Genomic DNA, 24,743 nt, shown 5'->3' with positions numbered 1-24,743 from the left:
GATTTTCAGAATTCTCTTAATTCCAGGCAAGCCGCTCCTGTTGCAGAGGGGAAATGCTGCCAGCAGACATTCCCTGCTCTCTGTCTCAATATTGATCTGTCTCCGGGCTCCAGAAATGGAGATTCCTTAAAGCCAGCCATAGTCTAATGACATTACCCAACACCAGCCACCCTCCCACCCCACTACTAACCACCCTCTCCATTTTAGATCTCCCTCTGCTCCGTTTTTTTTTCTTCCTCTCACTGTTATCTAATTAAAAGCTTTTCTCTATAGAGGGTTGGTCTTGGCCTCCAGGCGTGGGGTACAGACATGGCAGTCGGCCGGGGGTGGAGTGATAGTCTGTGCGTGAGTGTGTGTGTGCGTGCAATTGTCTGCGCGTGCGTGCATGTACGTGTCTACTCAAATAGGCTTACTGCTAACTGAGCTGGTGAACCAGGAAAAGGGTTAAAGCAGTCCATGGGCAAGCGGTCATGCAGGAGTATGAGCTTAACTAAGACTGGGCTGCAGGAAGGGAGGTAATGAGAGTCCCCCAGCCCTGATAGGCAGCTGAACATGATACTGGGTCAGGGGCTATAATATAGAACTTTTAGGGAGTGGTTAGAGATAGTGGGAGAGAAAGGATGGGGGAGTGGCCTTAGCATGGGGTTGTTAGATGATATCAATTCATTCTTTGTTTCCTAACTGCCTGTTGTGCTCTTATCATACAACACAGGTGAGTGTGTCTCTGTACCATATTTCAGCTAAAGGTTTTAGTAGTGGTCTGAATGTTGCTTTAAAGAGAAAATCTTGGGGAGTAAAACAGAAATGAGTCATATTTTGAGACAGATAAAGACAGACAGAAAGTGCCAGGATTCCTCAAGTGCTTTGGGATTTTCCCATTTCCCACCTTACAGGCTGAGGCACAGAGGAGAGGGAGGGAGGGAAGGAGGGAAAATAATGGGAGGGATGCAGAGGAGGTGGGCTAAATAAGAGAGGAGGGAACAAGGGACACAAAAAGCAGCAGGATAAAAAAAGAGTCAGACTCTTGAGCATAGAGTTGAAGCAGGTGGTCAAAAGAGTCAGTGTAGATATGCTGCAAGTGAGTGGAGTGTGTTGATTGGATAAAGAGGGCGAGCAGCCTTTAAAATAGATTAGATGCTCAATCTTCAGAAATGCAAGTCTGTAGATGGACCTCTGAGCTTCACTTCTTTGGCTGGTGAGTATCATTTTGCCAAATAACTCCTTTTTGTCATCATGTTACTTTGTAATGATCACACTTTCTCTGAAACGGTCTTACCTCAATGTGTGAAATGCTAGTGGAGGATAAAATAGACAGAACTAAATGAACATCTCTGTAACAGCAAAGGTACACTTTTAGTCCTGCGTTTGGGATTTTTAGATGCTGTCATTCAGCCAAGCGTGATGAATTTGCTCTGAATTTGATGAGCTCACTGTAGCGTATGAAATGAAACTGTACATCTGTATTGTGTGTGCTAATGGCAGTGAAAGGTCAGCTGTATCCTTTTAATAAAAGGTCTAATTTAAGCCATGTTTTTGACAAAGAAGTTCTTATGTGACCTTTGTATCATTTTTATCATAACGTTCTTTTATTAACATGAATGTGCATGTAAGCGATGTAAGCTGAGCCATTTTCTGATTGAAAAATGAGGCCAAACAGGCTGATTCAGTCAATTCCCTGATGCATGAAGTGTCATAAACATGGCTGTATTAATAATTTGGCTGAAAAGACAAATTTTATGTTTTTAAATAAGGTTTAGAAATTCAGAAACATCTGGTGAGATTAACTGACCAACAGTTTTATTAGTTTAATTATTAAAGAAAACAAAAATTGGTAGAATGAAGATAAAAGCTGTCATTGAGAAATTAGCATAGAATATCATTATACATTTTTTCCTGCATCTTACTAAATGAAATTTCATGCTTGCATGTTCCAACATGGTTTTAATCAGAAATAACATCTTACAGTAATTAACTGGTTGTTGATTAAACCTAATTAAAATTTTGACCGCTCTATTAACTAAATGTAAACACACCTGATCATGCTTGAATGAAAACTCATTAGCGTTTGCATTCCCTCTCATTAGTCCTTTCACCTTGACACAAAAGGTTTTCAGTGGCTGGAAAGCCACAGTCCATGGGGAGGCATGTTATCAACCACACTGACTCACAAGAGGCAAAACAGCAGAACTCTGCTGTGCTCCATTGTCATGTTATTTGCATGGGCAAGAATGATAATGGTCACCTCCCTGAGCTGGAGTTGGCATCATGCTCTGGTGTGGACAGAGGCGCAAGCAGGCTTCCCTCAGTTCACCCTCTGACACACACACATATACACACACACCTTAATCCCACACCAGGGCAACCCAGCCTCGCCTGCATTCCTCTCATGTTCACCTGATAAGTGTGATATGTGTGGGTGTTTGTGTGTCTGTGCGGGTCCCATGTGGCCCCCCTCAGATAAGCACTGATCCTTTCTCCTCTCACTTTTTCAAGGTTGGGGTCTGCAGTCCATTAAGGTTTAGATGCTGTTTAAAATACTTGTGGTGTATTTCTATCTTATGAGTGAATGGAAAATTGAGGAATTGCGATGATAATAGAACCAGAAATTACATTCTCTTCCTAAAATAATTCTTGAAGACACTGATAGCATTGCTCTCTCAGGAGCCATGAACTATTAGTTTCTTGTCATCTTTTTGGTCTTTGAAACTTAAGGGACTTATTCTGAGTCATTGTCCTAATTAGGTGCAGAGATGGAAAGAGCACTTCACATTTTGGCAGTGCAAAGAGTGTCATTAGACCCTCCAGAAATAAGACAAGGTCGTCTTTCCTGTTCCATTATAAGATGTACGTCCTCCCATAGTATCTTCTCTCAGAAGCACTGCTTTAAAATAACTGGGGACAGGTTGACTTTTACTTTAACTAGGCAGCGCAGTACAGGAGGAGACTATTAGCAGCAGACAGCTTTGAAATTTTAGGTTGGTCACATGATTTGTGGTGAAAGGCAGGGTCAGGGGTCGCAGTGACGGATGTGGGCTTAAGATTACAGGCTGGGGGGTAGGGTCAGCGTGGTCAGTGCTGCCTTTCAAGTGAGCAGAGGCAGAACACAAATCAAACGCTAAACTTTTTTTATTGAAGTAGATAAGACAAGTAACATGTTATTATCCAGTTGTCAGTAACAGATGGAAACGGTGTGTTTGGTAAAAGGGTGCCAGAGGTGTGATGGGGTCCTCATCTGGATCACAGGCCAGGAAGCGATGTAGAGATGAACTTAGGAGATATGGAGAAAAAAGCTGCAGATGAAAAGTGGGTGGGAAGAATTGTAAAATCTGTTTGTAATGTTTATAAATTAGAAAAAGGTACAATCACTTAAAAAAAAATAGTGGTCTTGCTCATGCTGAAAATTTAATGTGCAAACAGGTTAAAATGTCTTTGAATAATTTTTTTTATGTGAATTGTTGTATGGGAATTGCTTTAAACTTTAGCACTTACAACTGTTGGAAGTCTCAGTTGAAGTTAAAGAACGGAAGTGGCAGTTTTTAAAGTGGCAGTTGAGGTGTGGGTATTAAACGATTGTGCCATTTGAGGTCTGTGTGTTTAGAGAGTGTGAAGCAAGTTTCAGAAGCAGTTCAATTGCGTATAAAGTCTATGTGAATTGAAGACGATCAGTTGCAGATTTGCCTGATTTGATGCAAAGAAGCATTTGTGCAGGTTGAAAATGTTTCCCCAGGCTGTATGAATCTGCTTCATAAAGGTACAGAGATGAGAAGAAAAAGGAGAGAGTGACAGAACTGAAGTTTTGGGTGAGTTCTGAGTTCAGTCGGAGGCTAAGCTGAACTATGAACACTACAGCAGTCAAATTGGGCAAATTACAGGAAGCGAACATTAATCTCATTTTCTATTCTAACATACCTTAAACCATTAAAGCAGTTGAAAAAAGTTGATGTGTAATCACTGTTAGCATTTGAAGTTTTAGCTTCAAGTATAAAGGCCTGTCGACAGTTGAAGCAGTGTGTATGTGAGCATTGAAGGAACATGAAGTAAGCGCTGAAGGACTGAAAGCAGGCTAACCATCAGCTGATTAGTCAGAACAGAAAGCAGATGAAATGTCAGTTGATGTCTACAGAAGAAGTTTAAATGCTGATAGAGATAATAACAGTTAATTAATCTCAGTCATCGAGGTATAAGATTTATGACAGAGTTGGTTAACAGATCTGTTTAATAAGGGGAAAGGTCACCCCAAAATCAAAAATCTAGATAGTTTTGGTGTTAGTTGCTGAGTTTTGGAGATATCAGACATAAAGATGTCTTGTCTTGAATATAATGAAACTAAATGGCACCCAGCTTGTGGTTCTCAAACTGCGAAAGAAATACATTTGAAAAACTCAACAGCAATATCGCTTTCCAGAAATCATGACCCATTTCATCAGTATGATCCAGACCTTGTTGTGAGCAGTTTCATGTAGTATTTATTTTCCTTGTTCCAAACCACACCCACCAACCGTAGCACTGTGACGGAAACATCTATCTACTCAGGGACAACAGGCTTATGATGTAAACATCAATGACATCCTCCTCAGTTGAACTGTAATGTTGGCGCCACTGAGTTAGCTAGCACAGTGATGTGGCTCTAGTTTGATTATATTCAAGAGAAGGCAGATATCTCCAAAACTTACATCAAAACGAGATGGATAAATTGTGCTGCAGTTAAGAGGACAAATATTTGTAAGTTTTTTGTTGTTGCTTGACATCAGGCAAAACTGACATTTATAACAGAGGACATGTTGAGGACAGTGTCCTGTCTGGGGCCCTCATTCAGTGATGCCAGTCTCTTCCTATGAAATCCACGACAATGCCAATGTGCACCGTTAGGAAGTGCTGAGGTAGTGATATTATGGCAGCATTGTAAGCAGCGCAGTGTTCATTCAGGGTCACTTAACTCATTTAACTATGTTATTCAGACAGCAAAGAAGGAGAGTCACAGAGAGACGTTTGCAGGAAGTAAGCCAGGGGAGCAGTCAGCATAAAAGCTGGTCCTGCTGTCCCTCTATGCAGACGGTCAGGTCCATTAATGTGCAGGAACTCAGAGGGAGGACGGCCACAGCGCTGCAGCCATTCAGCTTGAGCCAAACACACAACCCAGACCCTCCTGCTGAGGTTTCTACAGCCACAGCCTCCACTGTGCTTGTGGCTCTGATGTCATCTCAGAGCAATTCCTTCCCCTCTTCTCTTCCCGACCATGCTGTCTGCTGGGAGACCCCCCCCCCCCCACCCAACGTTACACACACATATGCACACACTTTCTATATCCTACCATCTATATGAACTGTGCGTTAATAAAAGACTTGGAAATGGACTTGATACCTCACTATATCACATTACTCTCCCTGGCACAATGTATACAAAGCCTGTTTTGTACTGTAAGAATACCACTCAGAGTCATTAGGACCGATTTTTGGGGGGGCCTGCGGCTGAATAGGGCTTGGTAATGGAGCAGTGGGAGAGCTGACAAAAGCAGCCCCTCACCCCCACCCCCTTCCTCTCAGCAGCCTGGCTCATATTGTAGTGTTTAAACACATAAGGTGACAAGGAGGGCTGTTTGTCTAACAGTGTGTGCGTGTGTTTGTGTCTCCAAGGCTATGGGAAGACGACGGAGGGCATGACTAGAATACATTGTAGAGTCAGAGGTGTCATTAAACGGGTGGTGGAATGACTATGTGGGTTGCCTGTGTGCGCGTTTTGTCTTCCATCCCTAAAATACAAACTTGAGTTCTTTAGTGCTTTGTGCCCGTTGTACAAACATCACATTGGCTAAAGAGTACCATATTTAAAACAAACAACTGGATTTTATTTTTATGTTTGACTTTGAGGTGGATAAATGGACTGATAAATGCTTCTCTCCACTACATCCCTGTGTTCCTGACACTGTGTCTGAGTACTTCAATCCTCCCCTGCATCTGTCCTAACTCTGACTCAGGTCAAGATTTAAGCAACCATTCAATTTACAAAACCCTGGAATCTGACTTGCATTCGGGCAGGCATCCAGACAAACCGCGGCTGTCTGGGTGGACAAATCAGATGTCTCTATTCTTGCCACTGGGGGCCCTTGTGTTTCCAGTGAGAACATCTGACAGAGAGTCAGCTGGAGCTGCAATAGAAAGCATTCACACTGGTTATGCCTTTATGATTCTGAGTCTCAGTCGTGGGCAGACATGTCAAAAGGGTTCCTCTCAGAATGCAGGTCAGGGACGAAGCTGACCTCAGGGGCTGAGGAAGGATGAGGAAGAAATGCAGCGGAGAGGGAGTCGGAGAGGTTGTACATATACACATACACATAGAATATGTTGGTAGGGGGTTGTAGTGGCCAGACAGGCCGTAGGGGCAAAGGCTGGTCCCCTGATGGGCGTCTTTCAGTGTACCCAGGCTGGGTGGGAATGAGATCTGACGGGTGTGAAATGGTCCTCTCTCTCAGTGACCCAGGCCCCTGCTAGGTCCAGCCTGCTAACACTGTTGCTTTGTCCTTCAGATTCTCAAAGAGCTTCGATATCAATGGACTCGCAATGACTGAGCTGGGAATGTATGAATGCCGTAGGAACTCTGATGGCATCACTGATGACATTCAGTCAAGATTTTTGATAACAATGATATGAAAGGCACACATCAGTTTTAGTAGGGTTGTCGGGGTGATGAAATTTCCTCTGTGGTTATTTAGATTGGCTCAACAGCATGGTGTGCGGTATTGTAATATATTGCAATACTGTGAACATGGTCATATGTTTTTTTTTTTTTTTTTATTTTAAATCATTTTTTAGGAAAACTGATATACTTTAAAGAACACAGCACCATATCATAAACTCTTGAGTTAGAAAGTTAACTTTTTTAATGCAATCAGAACAGTGAAGATAAATAACACTGTTATCTAGCAGATGTGCATTTAACACAACACAATGAATCACTGCTATCTATCTTTGCCTGTATCACAATATCAAAATACAGAATCAATTCAGTATCCCAAAACAATATTATGATACTCAAGTGTATTGGCATTTTCTTAAACCAGTAGTGGTATTAGCACCAGTCTTTTATTTGTATTGCATATTCATTTTACAATGAGTAAAGTAATGGGGTGCAGTAATGTCACTGCCCAGTGGGCAGTGCAGCCTAGCTGCTGGGTTCTAGTAATAGATGCACAATGTTACCAAGCAAATTAATTCATGCAGTTTTACCATTTTCTTTTGCACACATAGTTATATCATTACCTTTGGGACATGTCAATTTGCATACAGTAGTGACAAAACACACACCGATGACGAGGATCACTTCCATAAAACAACAAACCTAGTACAGCTCATGCTGCAGTGTAAGCTTTCACGAAATGCAACATCAAAAAAAGTTATTTGCATCCAACCGATTACTCTCGTTTTTTAGTTGGCTGAAAACAAATGAGGCTGAACGTTCACAATTTTGAATTGACCGCAGGTTGCAGTGAAGCAAACTTTTGTCACAATTCAGCAGATGTGCTAAAGAAATTTCAGCTCTGTAGGACGTATGGCTGATTTTTTTTTTTTTCAGGTTTGGATTGTGAAATGTCTATGAATTTAGATTTATTGTAATAGGTCACACCCATTTTTTACAGTCATTACAAAAATTCATGCATTGACTGATTTGCATAATGATTTTGTGATTTTCCATGCAGTCAATTATGAGATATAAACTTTTCTCTTTGCAAATGAGCTATTTTGATAAAAATTGATTGCTGTGTAAAATCAAAACAGATTGACGGATCAAAATTCCTTTGATAACTTTAGATCAGCAAAGTCTGTAGATAATTCTGACTGATTTTCAGGGCGATTGGCCCAATGGTCTAAGACAAGTCAGCAAAAATAGGATTTTGATAAAACTGGGTGAAATTTGCAACCCACCTGCCAATTTTGGTGGGTTTTCATCTTCTGTTTTTTGCTGCACAAATGTTTTTGCTGGAGAAAATTTATCAGAAATAAAGAAAGAAAGAGAAAAAGAGTAATCAAAACAAAAACAATAGGGGTCTGCAGCAAGATCTGCCGCTTGAACCCCTAAAAAAGAAAAATCATGTTGTGGTTGTGTGCCATCCTCTGAGGCTGCTTGTCATCAGTGCAATATTTCAAAATTGTGTTTGTTGCGTCAGCCCTATAGGTTTTAGATGAGCCATGTTAGTCTGGGATGACTGATGACAGTGATTTTTGCAAGTGATGTTAAACCAGGAGGTTTAAGGACATGGATTTCCTGAGTTGATAATGAAAACTTTGTTGCAATGCCCCAAGCAACTCCAGATCCTTGAGAAAACAGTATGTCATCTGTTTTGTCTCTTCATCAGCTGTTTGTTCAGCACTATACATGTTACCTAATGGAAATGATTTTTTTCCTTGTAATGCTGTATGAAGCTGAATCTGATGAGATCACTTACTGAGCGGAGCACATTTCTGTGATTAACCAAGTCTTGTTGAAGATGATGACATCCATTTTGTTTGCTGGGAGAGAACAGATGGGCAGCATTGGCAGAGAAATGTCACACCAAATGCAAATATAGCACCTTGTTGTTTCTGTGTTTGCGGCTGTTCTGACTGTTCTTGCTCTTTCCCTCTGCTTTAAAAGAACGCACACCTCATTGGTGGATGATGACGAAAATATCTTGGTTTTATTTTTTGTTTTTGCTCGTTAGCAGCAGACAAATCTGTGCATGACTGTGCACAGATTGGAGGCAGCCTGATGTACTGAAGACATGTTGCCTCATCAGTCTGTTTCTCCACAGTCCAATTTCTCTTAAGTGAATTTTTTTTTTTTTTTTGCTTTTTGAATTAAAATCAGACCTAAAATTAAACCTAAAATCATTGTGCAGACTGATTTTTAGAGTTATAAGCATATAATGGAGAATGCCAGCTACTGTCACTGGATAAAGTATCTTTCAACATGTGGTTGACTTTATCAGTGCAGAAAATAACAAGGTTGTTGTGGTTCATACTGCTGTTTTTGTTTGTCTTGATACACAAAACTTGATCTCTGAATTAAATGTATCACTGTGACAACACAGTTTATGAGCTTGCTGTCTCTTAAACTAGCACGGGAAAATATGCTGTTTTAAATCATCCCTCTCGCATGTGACATAATGACTTAATCTTCCTCCTGCATTATAGTCTCTTTGTAGTCACACGTCTTTTCAGGTGCTGAAGTCTGTCTTATGCTCTCTCAGCTGAACGGTGGTAGTAATCTGCCGAACACTTCTGGAAGGAGGTTTCGTGTACGAGACTAAAACTGCAGTTGGAGCTTAATAATACAGATAATGACAGGGTCAGCCAGGGAAAGGCTGGGTATTAGATCCTCCCACTAATAGTAGAATTATTATGGAGAAAGGAAAGTGAGATGCAGTAAAGAGAGAAATTAGAACTTAGACTCCTTTTAAAAAAAAAAAAAAAAAAAAATGTTGATCTCCCAAACCTCAACCGAACGCATTTTGAGACTTAAAGAACAGGCGAGCAAAGCAGCAGGGAGAGGAAGAATTCAGCTGGCAAATGGTTTGGTGTGTTTGCCACGTCGCTCCAGCTGACTCATCACCTCTGTCCGCCTGTTGTTGTTCCTGCTGTCCTGAAGCTGTTGCTGAGGAGCTCTGAGAATACATCAATATCATATCCTTGTGACTGTTGTTTCTGGAAACCTGCACTCTGCTGTGAGAGAGCTGTCACACAGACATTCCCCATGCAACCTGAGGCCGTTGACCTCCAGGTGTAGTAACCTGGGAATGACCTGTCTAACATGACATACCTTAGCCCTTACTCACATTTTCTAACGGTCTGAAATAGTGGTTAATTATATACTAGAGGACATGCTCTTTAGAGACCATGTCACATTTAGGTGTTTCTTCAAAAGTTTCTCAAACTTTCTTTCCATTGCTCAATGCTCTCCTCTCCCACTCCTCCTCAGATCCAGAATGCTGAGAAGAGGATGAATCCTCCAGGTCATCTGAGACATCCACGTGTCTTTGCCGCTGTCCCTCTCCGACAGCCTTCTCGTCCCACTGGGGCACCATCTGTCTCCCCACGCTCCCCCCCTTGCCCCTGCCCGGGTCCCTCATCCCCCCTCCCCAGCCCTCAGTAGTGGCCATCCCAGAGGGGAAGACAGGCGAGCCAGCCCCTGTAAATATGCCTGGATGGAGGTCTCAGTGGCGTCTCGTCCTGCTGAACTCCCTGACCTGTGGCCTGGAGATCTGTGTGGCAGCTGGCATCACATACGTGCCCCCGCTGCTACTGGAGGCTGGAGTGGAGGAGCGCTACATGACCATGGTGTTAGGTAAGGGCATGGGGGGAACTGATATTATATCAGTTCTTTGGACAGTGATATAATATTTCCTGATATCACAAAGTCTGCCATGATATGATTTCAATTCAGTTCAGGGGTCTGTGGTTGTGTTAAATGGGAATATCATCATCTCATAGCAATCAGTTATACAAGGAGCTGCTGCCTCTTTTTTTCTGCGTTTGGCCATAAAAGAAAAAACAGTGCATAAATATTTATAAATAATTTCAGTCCAGTCCACTAACTCACATAAAACATGGCTTAGCAACAAGAACATTTAACAAAAATATAAAATTCAGTAATAACTGTCAAGGTTCATAGACATAGACGTGCTATAGAATTCCAAAATAAAGGCTTATCTTTAAAGATGATGATAACCTGGACTGATGTTTTCACTTTACGTCAATGTTTTTTGGAATGTTGATCAGTGAATCAATATATTAATCCGGACTGATTGTTCGTTATATCCCTGCTACCTCATAGTGTGCATGTGTTCTCTTCTTTCTCACACATATTCATAGTCTCATCATTTCCATCTTTGTCCCTTTGTGACGAGGTATTTAATATTGAAAAGACACTCACTGCATCATGGATTCAACTGTCTCCTCTGTGGCTTGTTTACTGACCACAGGAGTGATTGTTACTTGTCCAAGTGTTTCAAAATATATATTTTAGAGCTATTGAGTGCCATTTATCCAATTTGCAATACTTTGTGTATTACTGTAGGGCTGAAAAGAAATGAGGTTTTATTTTAATCAGTCTGAATGCTTTGTTTGCTGTGGTTACATTAAATCTGTAATCCAAATGGAAAACTATTTCATTAGTTGCTACTGACGCCATGAGAAATGCTGTAAATCAGAATAGGCTGTTCCCTCCGAGGATTGTACGCTTTGTAAATGAGTTTGACACATCAAGACATGACCTTGTGTGTTCCACAGAAGTGTGACTATGCCACAGGGCTCCTATCTTCTTTCCCATTCAGGTCATAAAGACATAATTGAGGCCGTTACCCAAATCAGTGGCCAAATCACCTGTTGTTTTGTGGAGGTTGTAATCAGGCGCTAATTTGAAGGCAGCAGGAGGGCAAACTGCCTGGGGAAGAGACACGATCTCCAGACAGACTGACACACAGTGTTACTCATTGCGGTTCATGAAATTCCATTACACACTGTAAAACAAGGGGCAACTATTTTTCCACTAAATGTATCTTATCTCATTTTCTATTAGTTAAAATAACTACTATTACTACATATAATATGTACTGTCTAAGCGTATATGCAATGCTTAATCCTTTGACTTAAAAAAAACATATATGTAATGACATTTATATTGTACATCACAGTAGCACAGAACACAATGCTTGACAACTGATTAGCTCTACTAACTTATTTTATGGAGTGCATTTTGCATAGGATCTGAACTAGAACTGGCAGAAAAATTTGGTACGGGATTTGGCAAACACTGAAATTCAAAACCAGTTTTCACTTCAACCACTCTTTAGAGGCATTGTGAAACAACACTGCTCCTTGGTAAAAGGTGCAGAAGGTTAGAGTGATGATCCATTAAGTCTGTGTTCCTCTTAGGTGATGGTTGCACATTAGTGCCACTGAGAGGCACAGGCAACAATTAGCCAGAAAATACAAAGCATTGTTTTTTGTTACACACCAGGTGGTGTGTAAACATTGATTCGATGGCAAACCAAAGGCTTAAAAGAAATTTATCATGCAGGCAGCATGTATTTGAATCCAGAATGCTCATCTTCCGTTTGGACTTGATGGAAATGATATGTACAGAGATATGACAGACCCAGGATAATCTCGCAGTCACTTACCTTTAAAGTTTTACACTGTTGTAGTGTTAGTGAGCTACTGATGCCAAGAAACCTCATTATTGTTATATTTGGTTGAGACTGTGTAAGAGAGGCTTTTTTGATGTTGAAGTGTGTGTTTGTGTCATCTAACACTGAATTATAATCGAGGGTATTAAAACATTCTACAAGAGTTTCAAACTGGTTAAGAAACAGTCTCAATTTTAAGTGGTAATACACAGTTCTTTTGCTTTAATTTATCATTATGAAGTAAATATTGATTGCACAGTGCAATGGCTATAGAATAATGACGCTATCTGTTTAGATTGATTCCCTGTAAGTCTCACTTTCATCTGTCTGCCACCAGGCACAATATTTCCTGGTAAAATGGTGTCTCTACAAAACTGATGAAAAAAATCCATGCTTTTTCTCCTAATGCCTAGAAACACCATCGTTTTTTCCAGAGGGGCCTCCAAAATCAACACAATATGAATGTTCCTTTTAGCCGTTTTAATGTGGATTATCTTTCACTTTAAAGGGATAGTTCACCCAAAATGAAAATTCAGTCATTATCTACTCACCGTCATGCCAGTTGAAGGTTGGGTTTATTTTGTTAGCCAACAGTGTTGCATAATCTCCCAAACAATGTAAGTGAATGGAGACCGGTTTGCAAATGTAAAAAACAACTGGAAAAAAACAGAAAATGCCTCCATAATGTTTGTCTGGCATAATCCATGTCTCCTAAAGTCTCATCATGCCATTTTTTAGTCAACTTGGCATGTTGGAGCTTTAGGAGACATGGATTACACAAGACGAGCAGTATGGAGGCATTTTATGTTTTTATTCTGTTGTTTTTTTAAGTTTGAAAATTGGTCAACATTCACTTCCATTGTTTGGGAGATTCTCCAATGCAGTCAATCAGCATGAGGATGAGTCGATAATGATTGAATTTTCATTTTTGGGTGAACTATCCCTTTAAGATATATTTCACTTGTGTAATTTTTTTACAGTGAGGTGCATGATCATATCCAGGAATTCTGAGAACAGCCATGAAAAGTATCCCTCTCTCTGCAGTGCACTGCCTTGTGCAAAAATGGTCATACACACCACAAACACTGGTCTGCAGCTGATGACCGCACCATTATGTCTGGCTAACATGTAATTCAGTTTTGCCTGTGGTTGTGTATTTGTGGCTTCAGTTGCCTCAGACCTTTCAGTCTAACAATAGTCTGTAAGAATTTACTGAAACTATTTGGAACTCTGCCCGACGCAAACATTAAGACAGGTTTTGAAAAGGGCCAGTCATGTTGGTGCTAGCAAATTGTGGCATGTGTGTACTGTGCATACACACTTTTAACATCACCCATATGGTTTGCACATTGTAACTGAGTTTACTTGTAAGCAACGTGAATGGTTGCCTTATTTATCCTGTCAGGCCAAATGACCTTCACATGGTCTTCACTAAAGGAGTCTCTTTGAGACATTGTCTTGTGACTATACAGATGATAGATACAATTTCACCGACGTAAAAGGCTGACAGAAGTGACTATTCAAGTATAAAGTATTAAACAATATACACTTCTACTCTTCCGTTTCTGTAACAGCTGCTGGTGATATGCAGAAAAATGATTTCATTGTAGAGTTTCTCCCAAACATGCTGCACTGTAAGCCAATCTGGAAATGGCACTCAACCTAATTCTCATCTGCCTGTATTATAATGGAGTGCCGGAGTGTTATTTGAATGAAGATAGATATTGTGTCTTGGGAGGGTTAAAGCTAATTTCCCCAAGCAGTAGTGTCAGGTTCTCAGATGGCTGCTTTCTACTTTATGTAATAGCCATTTGTTGGCTGCTTCATTCTCCAGTTGTTACTTTCTTTCTCCAGTTTCCTCTCTGGAAGTGAAGAAGATACTGACGTGTCCATTACTCTTGTTATTTTAAGCATATTTACGTGTATTTAAGTAACAAAGCACATTGTGGAATGTGACACGTTTTATATTAGGTAGGATCATATGTAGCGTGTGTGGGTAAGATTAGATGTCACACTGATTTATGTGTGTGTGTGTGTCTAAACAGAGCTTGAAAGCAGCTTGTATTTTGTTGAGAGGCTGCAAAGCATGCTTTGGTATGTGTGCGATATATACAGTATATATTGCAGGGAGTAGTGAGCAGCTACTGAGTGGGGACAGTGTGAGACAGTAAGAGTTACAGCTGTGGATGGTGAAGATTGTTAGGATGAGCCTCCACAGCTGCAGCAGCATGAAAGGTGGTGGAGTTACTGACTGCCTAGCTGCAGTCGACCTGTCTGTCTTTCTCAAGTTGCCCGTCGGTCTCTTTGTCTGTGCTCGTCTATTTTCAGGGCCCCCTGGACTCTGTGTGTTTTGGAGTGCTCTTCAGACACCAGAAAAACAAAATGCGTCTTCCTTTCTCTGTGTTTTAGGTTCTTGTGAAACTGTATCAAGACTATAAATGGATGTTGGTTAAGTTGTGTATTTCAGTCATGGTAATCTGCTGTGGAGTTTTTGACCCCTAGTGGTGCTGTAGATAATGGTGTTTTGGAGGAGGTTTGTATTAGGGCTAGTCTGATATATTGGTCAGCCGATGGTATTGGCGTGGTCTGTATCAGTCTCAGCATAATTGTCCCACATTTTTTATAGAGCATAATACAGATTGTTTTTGTTTTTTATTTTTATGTATGTTTGATGCTTTTCCTTAAGTTAAATTGTTGTATTTGTTTTTTTATTGATAATTATTTATAATTATTAAAGTTACAATGGAAAAGTTTATGGTTTCAGTGCCCTCATATAATTTTATATATGTATATGTGTGTATATATATATGTATATGTATATACAAATTAGGGGTGTAACGATTCACTTATGCATCGGACTTTAATGTGTAAGATACGAGTGCATTGGTTCAGTTTAAAAGCTGAACATGAATTGGAAACAAATCGATGCTGCACTAGCGCATCGTTAAATCTCATTAGGACGCGCATATGTTTCATTTTTGGCATCAGGGAGCTGCCACTGTAACTTTCCTCCATTTTCTGTCTCCTCCTGCCTCTGCCTGCACTGCTCTCGCTGGACGCCTGCTGCTGTGCTCACATAGAACAAGCGCTCCCTCCTCCCTCTTCTGTGTCTCCTCTTCATTTGCTCAAAACAGACAGCGCTGCAAACAGTGACAGAAGTGACATTGTACCGCATCGCACGACCAAACTTTCATAAGCGCACAAGTGTAGAATAAGTTCTGGGTTTTATAAGAAAGATGAGGAACACTGCTGCAAATCATTCATGCAAAACGTGTCAGACAGCAGAGTACAGAGACGCGAGTCTGATGTTCTGTGTTACCTGCTCTCTCAGTGACATGACGTCTCTGTGGGTCACTGTTCCCCCACACTAGTCCAAACCACAGCACTCTTCATATGAAACAGAGCAGCAGATCATCTCACTGCAAAAATACTAATATTTTAAACAGTTTTAAAGTTTGTTCCCAGATTCTCATTTTTTGTACAGTATCTCATTTACACAAGACTCATAATAAGATGTTAACATCACTGTAACGTCTCCTTCTCTCTGTCTCTACTGTTACTATATTTAGTAAAACTATCAGGATGTCTTTTTGTAACTAATAGCACTCTACAAATATAGCATTAGTTGAATCAAAATGTAAAATTTCACACATTACATTATCTTGTATTACTTCATATCGTATCGGATCGTGACAGAGCTGAATCGAACCGAATCGATTGCTATTTAAAATATATTGTATTGTTTAACATGTATCGAGATACATACTGAATCAGTCTCAGTCAGTTAGACACACCCCTAATAAATAAATATTTATATATATATATATATATATTTATATATAAATATATATAATCAGTTTATCAGCTTAGCCCTAGTTTGTATTATGTGTTTTATAAGCATGAGGACAGAATGAATTCACAACGTGGCTTTTGACAAAGTGCCTTTTGATGAGAAACATTGGACGTAAACAAATTCATGCTCGTCCATAATGAAAACTCTGCAGGATACCTTTTAAATGTCACACTGTAGCCCCGAGATTGGGTCGTTTTAGATATTGTGTCTGAACATGGTGTGTTCTAATTAGCCAGGCCCGACCACGTGTAGAGGATGAGCTGGGGGTGGGTTACCTTCAGGCAGCGGGCCATCTGTATGAACCATCAGCAGCAGTCAGGGATGATGGCAGAGGGACACATGCAGTTCACCCCCTGTAGGGCAGCTGAAAGGAGGACCTGACAGGACCAGTAGACGTCGTTTAATGTGTTGAACACCAAACAGTCATAGTAACTGTTCTAAGCCACTGACGCTGAACAGAGATTTTACTTGTGTTTTTGGTGTGGGATATTTCTGAATAGAAATGGAATGTGTCATTTTAAGGACATCATACCAACTTGACGTGTGACAGTGTTTCAGAAGGAAAATACTTTGTCCCTCTTATGCAGTCTGTTTTGAAACATTTGTAAATTCATATTGTGCCCACATGCCCTTGTCCAAATTTCCTTCTACTTTGTCCTATCCTATGTGTGTTTGCTGTTCCTCCTCTATGCGCTCTCTTAGTACTGTCTCTGACTTAGTGGCTCAGTAGTTAGCTGGGGTCACATCTGGTGTGGAGTTTACATGTTCTCCCCATGTTTGCACTGGTTTACTCTGTGCGCTCTGGCTTCATACAACATGTATGCCCTTAACTAAGGCACTGACTTAAAACTAGAGTTGCACCCCCATGTGCTGCACAGTTTCTATCTATTACTTTGTTGGCCAAAACATACTATTAAATGACAAAAATGCTTATCTAGCACGCCCCCTTGCTATCTATAGGCCGAGACCAGAAATCCAAGCTGAAATAGCCTGTAGTTCTTCCATAAAACCAACTACATCACTATGACATCGCTAGATGCAGGAAGAACATCAGATTCAGCAGCATGAGAACTCAGCTTTCTCAGTCAGCATGCAATGAGGAATTTATTCCTTCAATTGACTACAACATGAATAGTTCTAAATTTTCCCTTTTAACTAAACTGACTTGTTTTATCCCTGATTCTGTCTACAGGTATCGGTCCAGTGCTCGGCCTTCTGTTCATCCCTCTGATTGGCTCAGCCAGTGACCACTGCAACAGCAGTTATGGCAGGCGACGGCCTTTCATCTGGCTGCTGTCTTTGGGAGTCCTGTTGGCGCTTGTCATCATTCCCCACGCTGATGTACTGGCTGCACGCCTTGCCTGGGGTGGGCGGACTCTCCAGGTAGGACACCTGTTCATCGTTTGTGATTGTCCTTGTGGTGAATTATCCCTACAAACCACACAAAATAAGAAATTAACTCTAATGTCATTGTTGCTTTGCTACAGGTGGGCTTCCTTATCCTTGGGGTGGGGCTCCTGGACTTCTGTGGACAGGTGTGCTTCACACCACTGGAGGCTCTTTTGTCGGACTTGTATCGGGACGAGGAGGACTGCGGCCAAGCCTTTGCCATGTTCTCCTTCATGGTCAGCTTGGGAGGCTGTGTTGGTTATTTGCTACCTGCACTCGACTGGAGTCGTGGCCTCCTCTCCGCTTACCTTGGAGGCCAGGCCGAGTGCCTCTTCTCCCTCCTCATCCTCATCTTCATCTCCAGTGTGCTCATCACCATGAAGGTTTCTGAGGAACCCTCGTGTGCCAGCAGTGTCTTGGCAGGCTCTGGATCATTACTTGAGTCAGGGACTGGTGCGATGGAGGCCGGCCGGTGCGGCGTGCCACGCTCATGCTGCTACCTGCTGAAGTGCAAACTGAGGCTGCTGAAGTCAGGACCCCTGCTGTGCCTGCTGAGGACATGCTGGTCCATGACCCCGGCCATTTACAGGAGCTACTGCCACGTCCCGCGGGTGATGAGGCAGCTGTGTGTGGCTCAGCTCTGCAGCTGGATGGCTGTCATGTCTTTTATGCTTTTCTACACAGACTTTGTGGGGGAGGGCCTGTACGAGGGTGTGCCCAGTGCATTACCAGGAAGTGTGTCCAGGCAAAGATATGATGAAGGTCAGTTCTTCTCTTTATGCAGTATCTTAAAGATTTGTGTTATGCAAGTCTCTTCTTTTAATCTTTAGACTATATCATATAAAAATATCTTATTGTGGTATACACACAAGATATTATGAGACGGTGCCTTGTGAAGCAAATTGCCATTGCACTAGAGTTGTCACAACATTAAAATTTTAATCCTTGATACAACACTAGAATAAAAAAAATGATATTCCAGATCTCTTTCAATACCACAGCAAAAAGGGAAAAAAGCCTATGCACACAAAAATAGGCTAATTTCTTCTTCTTTTTTTTTTAAATCAAATATAAAATTAACGGGGCAATATGCAGCTGTTGCACATGCAAAAATTTGTACAGCAGTCCAAATCGTGAGTTTGAGCCATAGATGGAATATTAAATAGGTTGTACTCCTGTTTAATATACAATCTATGGTTGTAGCAAGTTGAACACTGGTTTTGCTGCAAACCCAATTTCAGGCAGGACAAAAAATAATTTTATAGAGAGCTGAAGTCCCTCCCCTTCATTTTCTGCCTGTCCCTTCCCCTTCCACTGGGAGCAGTTCATTGAGAGAGACAAATAACTTTTTGTTGACATTTAAATTGTGCCATGAATTTCACAAACAATAATTTTACAAGTCAAGATAGGCACAGTTTGTCACAGGTTTATTGCATCACTGTTTAGTTTTCTGTGAAACTGCTCAGTGAACTACATCTCTCATCTTGCAAAATATACATCACCAACATTGCTGTCCCTTATAAAATTATCTTTCCTTTTGCTCATGCGACTATATCTTGGTACAAAACCACACAGACATTGTAGCTTCAGGGCCTACTTTAATTTGTGGAGGGAGAAAGTCATGAAGTCTTCTAGGTGTGTAGTCTTTCTATTTGCACAGTTTTACACATGCTTTTGTAACTTGTAAAATGACAAACGGTATTGAAAAAGTACTTAAGTATCAGTACTTTTGACAGCCTTGCACGAGACATGTCCTACCTTTTGTCTTACCTGCACTGCCTTGTCCACAGAGCGTAGTTCAGGGTCATTAGTGTGCCGCCTGCTCTGTCACAGCTGGGCAGGATGCACTCACATTCCTTAGGCACAGGTGGAGGACAGAGATCAAGCTTGTGTTCCTACATGCCTACATGCATTCCTGCTGCCCTCATTTTGGCTGCTGACAAGGTATAGGGCATATACAACAAAGACCAGGGTTAGCATAGACTCTGACGTAACCAAGACTTGACATTAGATGATGAACATTTTGTGTAGTTATGCCACTGAACAAGTAACTAATCCTTTGGGTATGTGTGCTTAAGTCCATGTCAAGCCAATCCAAGGAATTTCAGGTATTGCTTTCCACCCCTGCACTTTGGAAATTGTAAACAAATACACACACAGTCTCTTTATCTGTTCCTGTTCCTGCTCTGTAAATCACAGAGTTGTCACTAATCCTACTAGACAGTTGTATGGCTGTATTCTATAGCTATGCAAATGCTTAGCTGTATGATTCTACCTAAATATAACCTTTAGATAGACAATATGAAGGCAGATAAACCTGAACAAATCTGTTGTGTCAGTGGTGTAAGAGCGTTAAGCATGCTAAGAAGACTTATTTCTTTACTGTTCATTCTGAAACACTGTCTGGTAAAATATAGCAAAGGTGAAGCTTAAGCTGAAGTAAACAAATGAGAGACCAGCTTCTTGTTGTAGATTTATGAATACAATGGGCCATGTCTGGGTTTTAAGTGTCCCTTTGTTCAGCCAGACTTCCTGACACTGCATTTCTCTCTGTTCTTTTCCAGTATTTTTTTTTTACATACTTCTCACTTCTCATTTTATCAGTCCTTTCCTACTACCGTCCACCTGTTTTCTCATCCTTTAGTAATTTTTCTCAACCATTCTTCTCCCTCTCAATTCTTTCTCTCTCGTTTTCATCCATCCATCCACATTCTTTTGTCCTCCCTTTTTCTCCACCTCTTTCTCCCTCCCTTCCCTCCTTTGTTTACTTTTCACTTTTCCTCTGTCTCTCCTCCCTGTGCTTGCTGGACCACGAGGAATGTCACACTCACAAAGAATTAATGTCAAGGAATTGGCACACAAAGAACATGTTCATTCATGTCAGGTAGATGGCCAAACCACACAATTCTGAGGTCTGTCTGAGCCGGTTTGTTTAATCTGAAATGCAACGGATGTTATTAAACCACATCATTCATCCTGCTGATTTTCTCCACATCAAGGTTATCTTACTGTATTTCTTCACTGTAACTGCTTTTTTTTCCCAATCATCTTTCCTTCTGTGAAGGGTTGCAGTGCAATGTAGTGATTTATGAAGCTTGTACTAGAGAAACGTTCCCATACTGCAGCAGTTCTGCTGTGCACAGATTCACTGGCATTCTGGCCCAGTCCCATATCTCTCAGGGCTTGAATTTCGGTCCTCATTAGCTTCTGTAGTGTTTGTAAAGTGGGCTCGGCAGCTTCTTGCTTTCCAGGAGTAATTTGAGCCACACACTCCTTTCACATAAGTGATTCTCTGCGCTGCTGCTGAACTTCTGACCCACACTGTTCACAGAGAGCAAGCTGAGAGATCAGGCTGAATGCTGGCTGAAATAAAAAACAGTCACGACATGTAGGCAGTGCAGCTTGCATGGACTGGTACTAAAATGAAAAAAATAACTTTAATGAGTGAAATAAATAGGTTGGAAACATCATTAAAAATGGGAGAATTTTCCCATAGCGAAAATCCCATAGTTGAGCACAATTTTTGGAAAATTGTTGCACTCTGTGATTCAGTCAAAATATGGAAATTTAATGTTTACTTCTAAAGGCAGAGTTCAGAGGGAGGGTGCAAATGCTCTTATGACTATACTGTACTGGAGAGCTAAACAAACATTTTGTTCAATTTTTTTTATAAATAGCAGTTGCACAGTCATAAGAATGTTGTCATTAGCTCTTGTGGTACTGGCTGGTTCATATAAGTTTCACATGCATCATACTGTGATGCATATATGTCGTCAGACAGCCTTTTCTGATGGGAAAACACTGTTATATAAGTCAAATATCACGCTTTCCAAACCAACCAAACTCCATGGCAGCAACTTCTGTGTTCTACAAGGTAAAATTTCTGAATTTGCACATGGAGTCTGGTTGGTGTGGAGAGAGAGCAATATTTGGCTCATATAATAGCGGTTTCGAGTTGGAAAACGCTTGCTGATGGCAAAGTTCAATGGCGGAAGTATTTAAATATTGGGTTCTTTTTTTAGGTGGATCCTCTTCTAAGTGGCGAAATATCTTTTGTTGCTAACCCTGTCGACAGCAGTACATTGCTTAGCTTCTGTGTTGATTCTCTAAACTGGGTGTGTGCCTACCTGCATCTACTGTGGGTAGTCTGTCTAAAGTAGCCTACCTCATGCAGTCCCACAGTTGCATGTCAAATGAAACTTAAAATTCTGCCTTGGTCAGTTTGTTAGACCTCGTTCAAATGCTTGTTGTTTGGTTGGCTGATTGGGCCAGACTCTGGCCAAGAGGCACAGTGCCTCTGTAAACAGGGAGCAGCCTATGTGTGCCGCCCTCTGGCTTTTCAAGGGCTTATCTAAGGTTAATGTTCTCTGTGATAGGCCAAGTCAGTCACCCCAAACAGAGCGTCTGTGCTGCAGAGCTCTGTGAATGTCCCCCCAACCAGATCTGTGCCTGTGTGTTTATGGGCTCAAGCAAACAGCAGGGTTTCTAGCTCACCCAAGAGTTGTTTATGCATCACAGTTTCAAGTTAACACAGGGTTTGTCAGTGGTCAAGCATTTTTGCCTAGATGTGGCCATAAAAGGGAATGATTAGAGTTAATACAGACGTCAGATAGTCTTTGTACTGACAACGAAACATGACAACATTTTGTAACATACCATACATCATTACACTGAGTGTCTTACAGAGGATGTCTGAAGACCAACACCAACTAGCATCTCACTTTTGTCTTCAGTGGAAAAGGGTACAGTTGGCATTCACTCTCAGGTCAAATGACTAGGCAGTAATCGGCTCCAGGTCCAATCGGCAGTGATGTAAACATCACATCTGGTGGGACATGCTATTTTCACTTCTTTTCAGCGTTCAACATCTTATGGTGGATGAACATAAAAGTCCCCCGTTTTTTTCTTATCTTCAAGATTTTATTATGAAGCAGAAAAATCTGGAAATGTTGGGTTTTCATTGGCAGTAAATTAACACAACTCCTATCCTGCTGAAAGCAATGTGAAACAGTAAAATAAAGCAGATACCAGAAAGCACAAAGAGCGATGCAGGAGAGGACTTAAACTTCAAACCACAGAGATTCAGTTAGAAGCTGCAAAAGTACTGAGAGCTGAAGACACAGACACACTCTCTGCTCTCCTGCACAGACATAAACTGAGTCTCAGTTTTCCAGCGCACATCAGAAAGAAATGAAGGTGAATGGGTGTACAGGCAATTGAAAAAAGGTCAATTGCCTATTTTTAGTGGGTTTAGCTGCAATTAAAAACCTGCATATATGCACTGAATTTGGTGTAACAAAGTGACATTTTTCTTTCAGGTATCCGTATGGGCAGTCTGGGCCTATTCCTGCAGTGTGCTACCTCAACCTTCTTCTCTCTGGTCATGAGTCGTTTGGTTCGCCATTTTGGCTCACGGTGGGTCTACCTGAGCAGCATGGTGAGCTTTACCATCTCTGCTATGGTCATCTGCCTGTCCAAAAGTGTGGTCTTGGTAACTGCAATGGCGGCCCTCACTGGCTATGCGTACGCCACACTGCAGACTCTGCCCTACACCCTCACCTGCCACTACCACAAGGAGAAAGAGGTGAGTTAAGATCTTATAGCCGTATACACAAGGAGAGTGTGTTTAGAAGATCTCTGTGATTGATAAGCTGATTCTTGTCTTGTCTAATTTCAGGTCTATATGCCAAAAAAGAAAACCAAAAGCATCCATAAAAATGGTATTACAACCAAGCGGGACTCTGTGTATTTGACTCCTGTGGAAGAGGAGGACGGACTGATCCACAAAACAGGGGCTCCCTATGGGAATGCCTTCTTCAGTCAGGACAGTTATGAGTACTACCCCAGTCCACACAGCCAGAACGGCTCCTCTCACAGCTCTGGCGGCACCGAGCAGGAGGAGGCTGAGCCGGGCTTTGAGAAAAGAGGTGTGGGTTTGGACTTTGCCATCTTAGACAGCACCTTCCTCCTCTCTCAGGTTTTCCCCACCCTCTTCATGGGCATGATCGTTCAGTTCGCACAGTCCGTCACTGCCTATATCGCCTCCTCTGCCATCTTCGGTGCTGTTGCCATCTACCTGGCCAGTCAAATCATCTTTGACCAAAAGGACCTCAAGAGCTGAGAAATACATGCAAAAGATTTGGGAGTGGTGGAATCACAAATAATCAATCAGTCATTCAGGTTCCTTGGGCGGAACTCAACAATGCACTACTGTTTCCTGAATGCCTTGTGCTATAGTACCGTGTGTTTGTTCTGTTGGGAAAGTGTGTGTCTGTCAGTGTATGGCAGGTTATGAGAGAAAGAAAATGTCATAATTGACTTTTTATCAGCCAGTAAGGTGCAGTTTCCATGTTAGCCACCTGAAGAGTCAACACCAACTGTGTGCTCAGGACAGGTGTGGTACTGCCTGTACTGAATGCAACTGAATTCTATAGAAATCTCTCTGAAGCCCTTTTGTTGTGACATCTTTTCTGTCCATCATCTTTTTCCTCAGGTACCACAAACAGACTTACTGTAGAACTCATCAACCTCAGATACACAGCTACTAACCTTTTTATGTTTTACTTAATGGTCTTATCCTGAACTAGCCACCATTTATAAAAGTACAGTCTGTTTTGTACTTGAAAAAAAAAATATGTCAAACACAGTACTGGCTTGTACAGACTCACCTACAGTGTCACTAAGCCAGTCATCATCTTATTGAGGCAGGCCTGTCTTTCTTTACAACGGCAGCATGGATAGATAAATGCATTGTCTCTACCCATTCAGAAAATATAACAACAAGTGGGACCATTGGACCTGAAGGGGTACTCCAGCGATTTAGTACTGCAGCTCCATAATGTTTGGGGACTTGCAAAAGACCCATTAACAAAAAAACTGTCAGAATGTTGTTTTTCAAAAATGCTGGATCCTGCATTTCCAATAATTCAACCCTGGATCATCTTTCGTTAGGCCGCCTCTACATGTTAAGTGCCATCATCTTGTAAGCTCCAGGCCCTCATTTTGTAAGGCTGTTTTATTTCTTATCACTGAAATCTCAACCCTAACCCAAAATAACCCTGATTACATCACTATGACATCATCCAGGTTATTTTCTCAGATTTGACCAAGCTCTTCTGACATCTGTGTAAAATTGGTGGAGTACCCCTTTAAAAAGTCAGCTGTACTCTGAAGTTGACCCCAACTTACTGTATGCCCCCCCCCCACCCCAGTGTCACCTATAAATTAATGAGCAGTTTGACTGTAAATATTTTGTATACAAATATACTGTATATCCCTATGGGAGTTTTGTTATGCAACCTGTTGAGGTGAGGTTATCGACTGTGGTGGTTTGAGAATGAA

General features: G+C 41.3%; 1 protein-coding gene across 2 annotated transcripts in view; it reads left to right on the top strand.

Annotated features, from left to right (window-relative positions):
• Positions 1-24,188, top strand: part of LOC146316177 (solute carrier family 45 member 3) — a 38,005-nt gene extending 13,817 nt beyond the window's left edge. The window contains exons 1-6 of one of the 2 annotated variants that reach the window (XM_084734256.1): positions 1,020-1,195; positions 9,952-10,317; positions 17,206-17,396; positions 17,501-18,164; positions 22,721-22,986; positions 23,080-24,188. In XM_084734256.1, coding sequence (XP_084590382.1) covers positions 10,170-10,317; positions 17,206-17,396; positions 17,501-18,164; positions 22,721-22,986; positions 23,080-23,523 — 1,713 coding nt within the window. In that variant the 5' untranslated portion in view covers positions 1,020-1,195; positions 9,952-10,169 and the 3' untranslated portion in view covers positions 23,524-24,188. Of the gene's footprint in view, positions 1-1,019; positions 1,196-9,951; positions 10,318-17,205; positions 17,397-17,500; positions 18,165-22,720; positions 22,987-23,079 lie in introns of those variants that run through there. The other variant, XM_084734255.1, reaches the window with a different exon arrangement.
• The last annotated feature ends 555 nt before the right edge of the window (positions 24,189-24,743 follow it).

Source organism: Lutjanus erythropterus, chromosome 13 (assembly GCF_056507025.1).
Source record: "Lutjanus erythropterus isolate fLutEry1 chromosome 13, fLutEry1.hap2, whole genome shotgun sequence".
NCBI classification, from domain to species: domain Eukaryota; kingdom Metazoa; phylum Chordata; class Actinopteri; order Lutjaniformes; family Lutjanidae; genus Lutjanus; species Lutjanus erythropterus.
The sequence above is the reverse complement of the archived record's forward strand: the minus strand, read 5'-3'. Positions and strand labels throughout refer to the sequence as shown.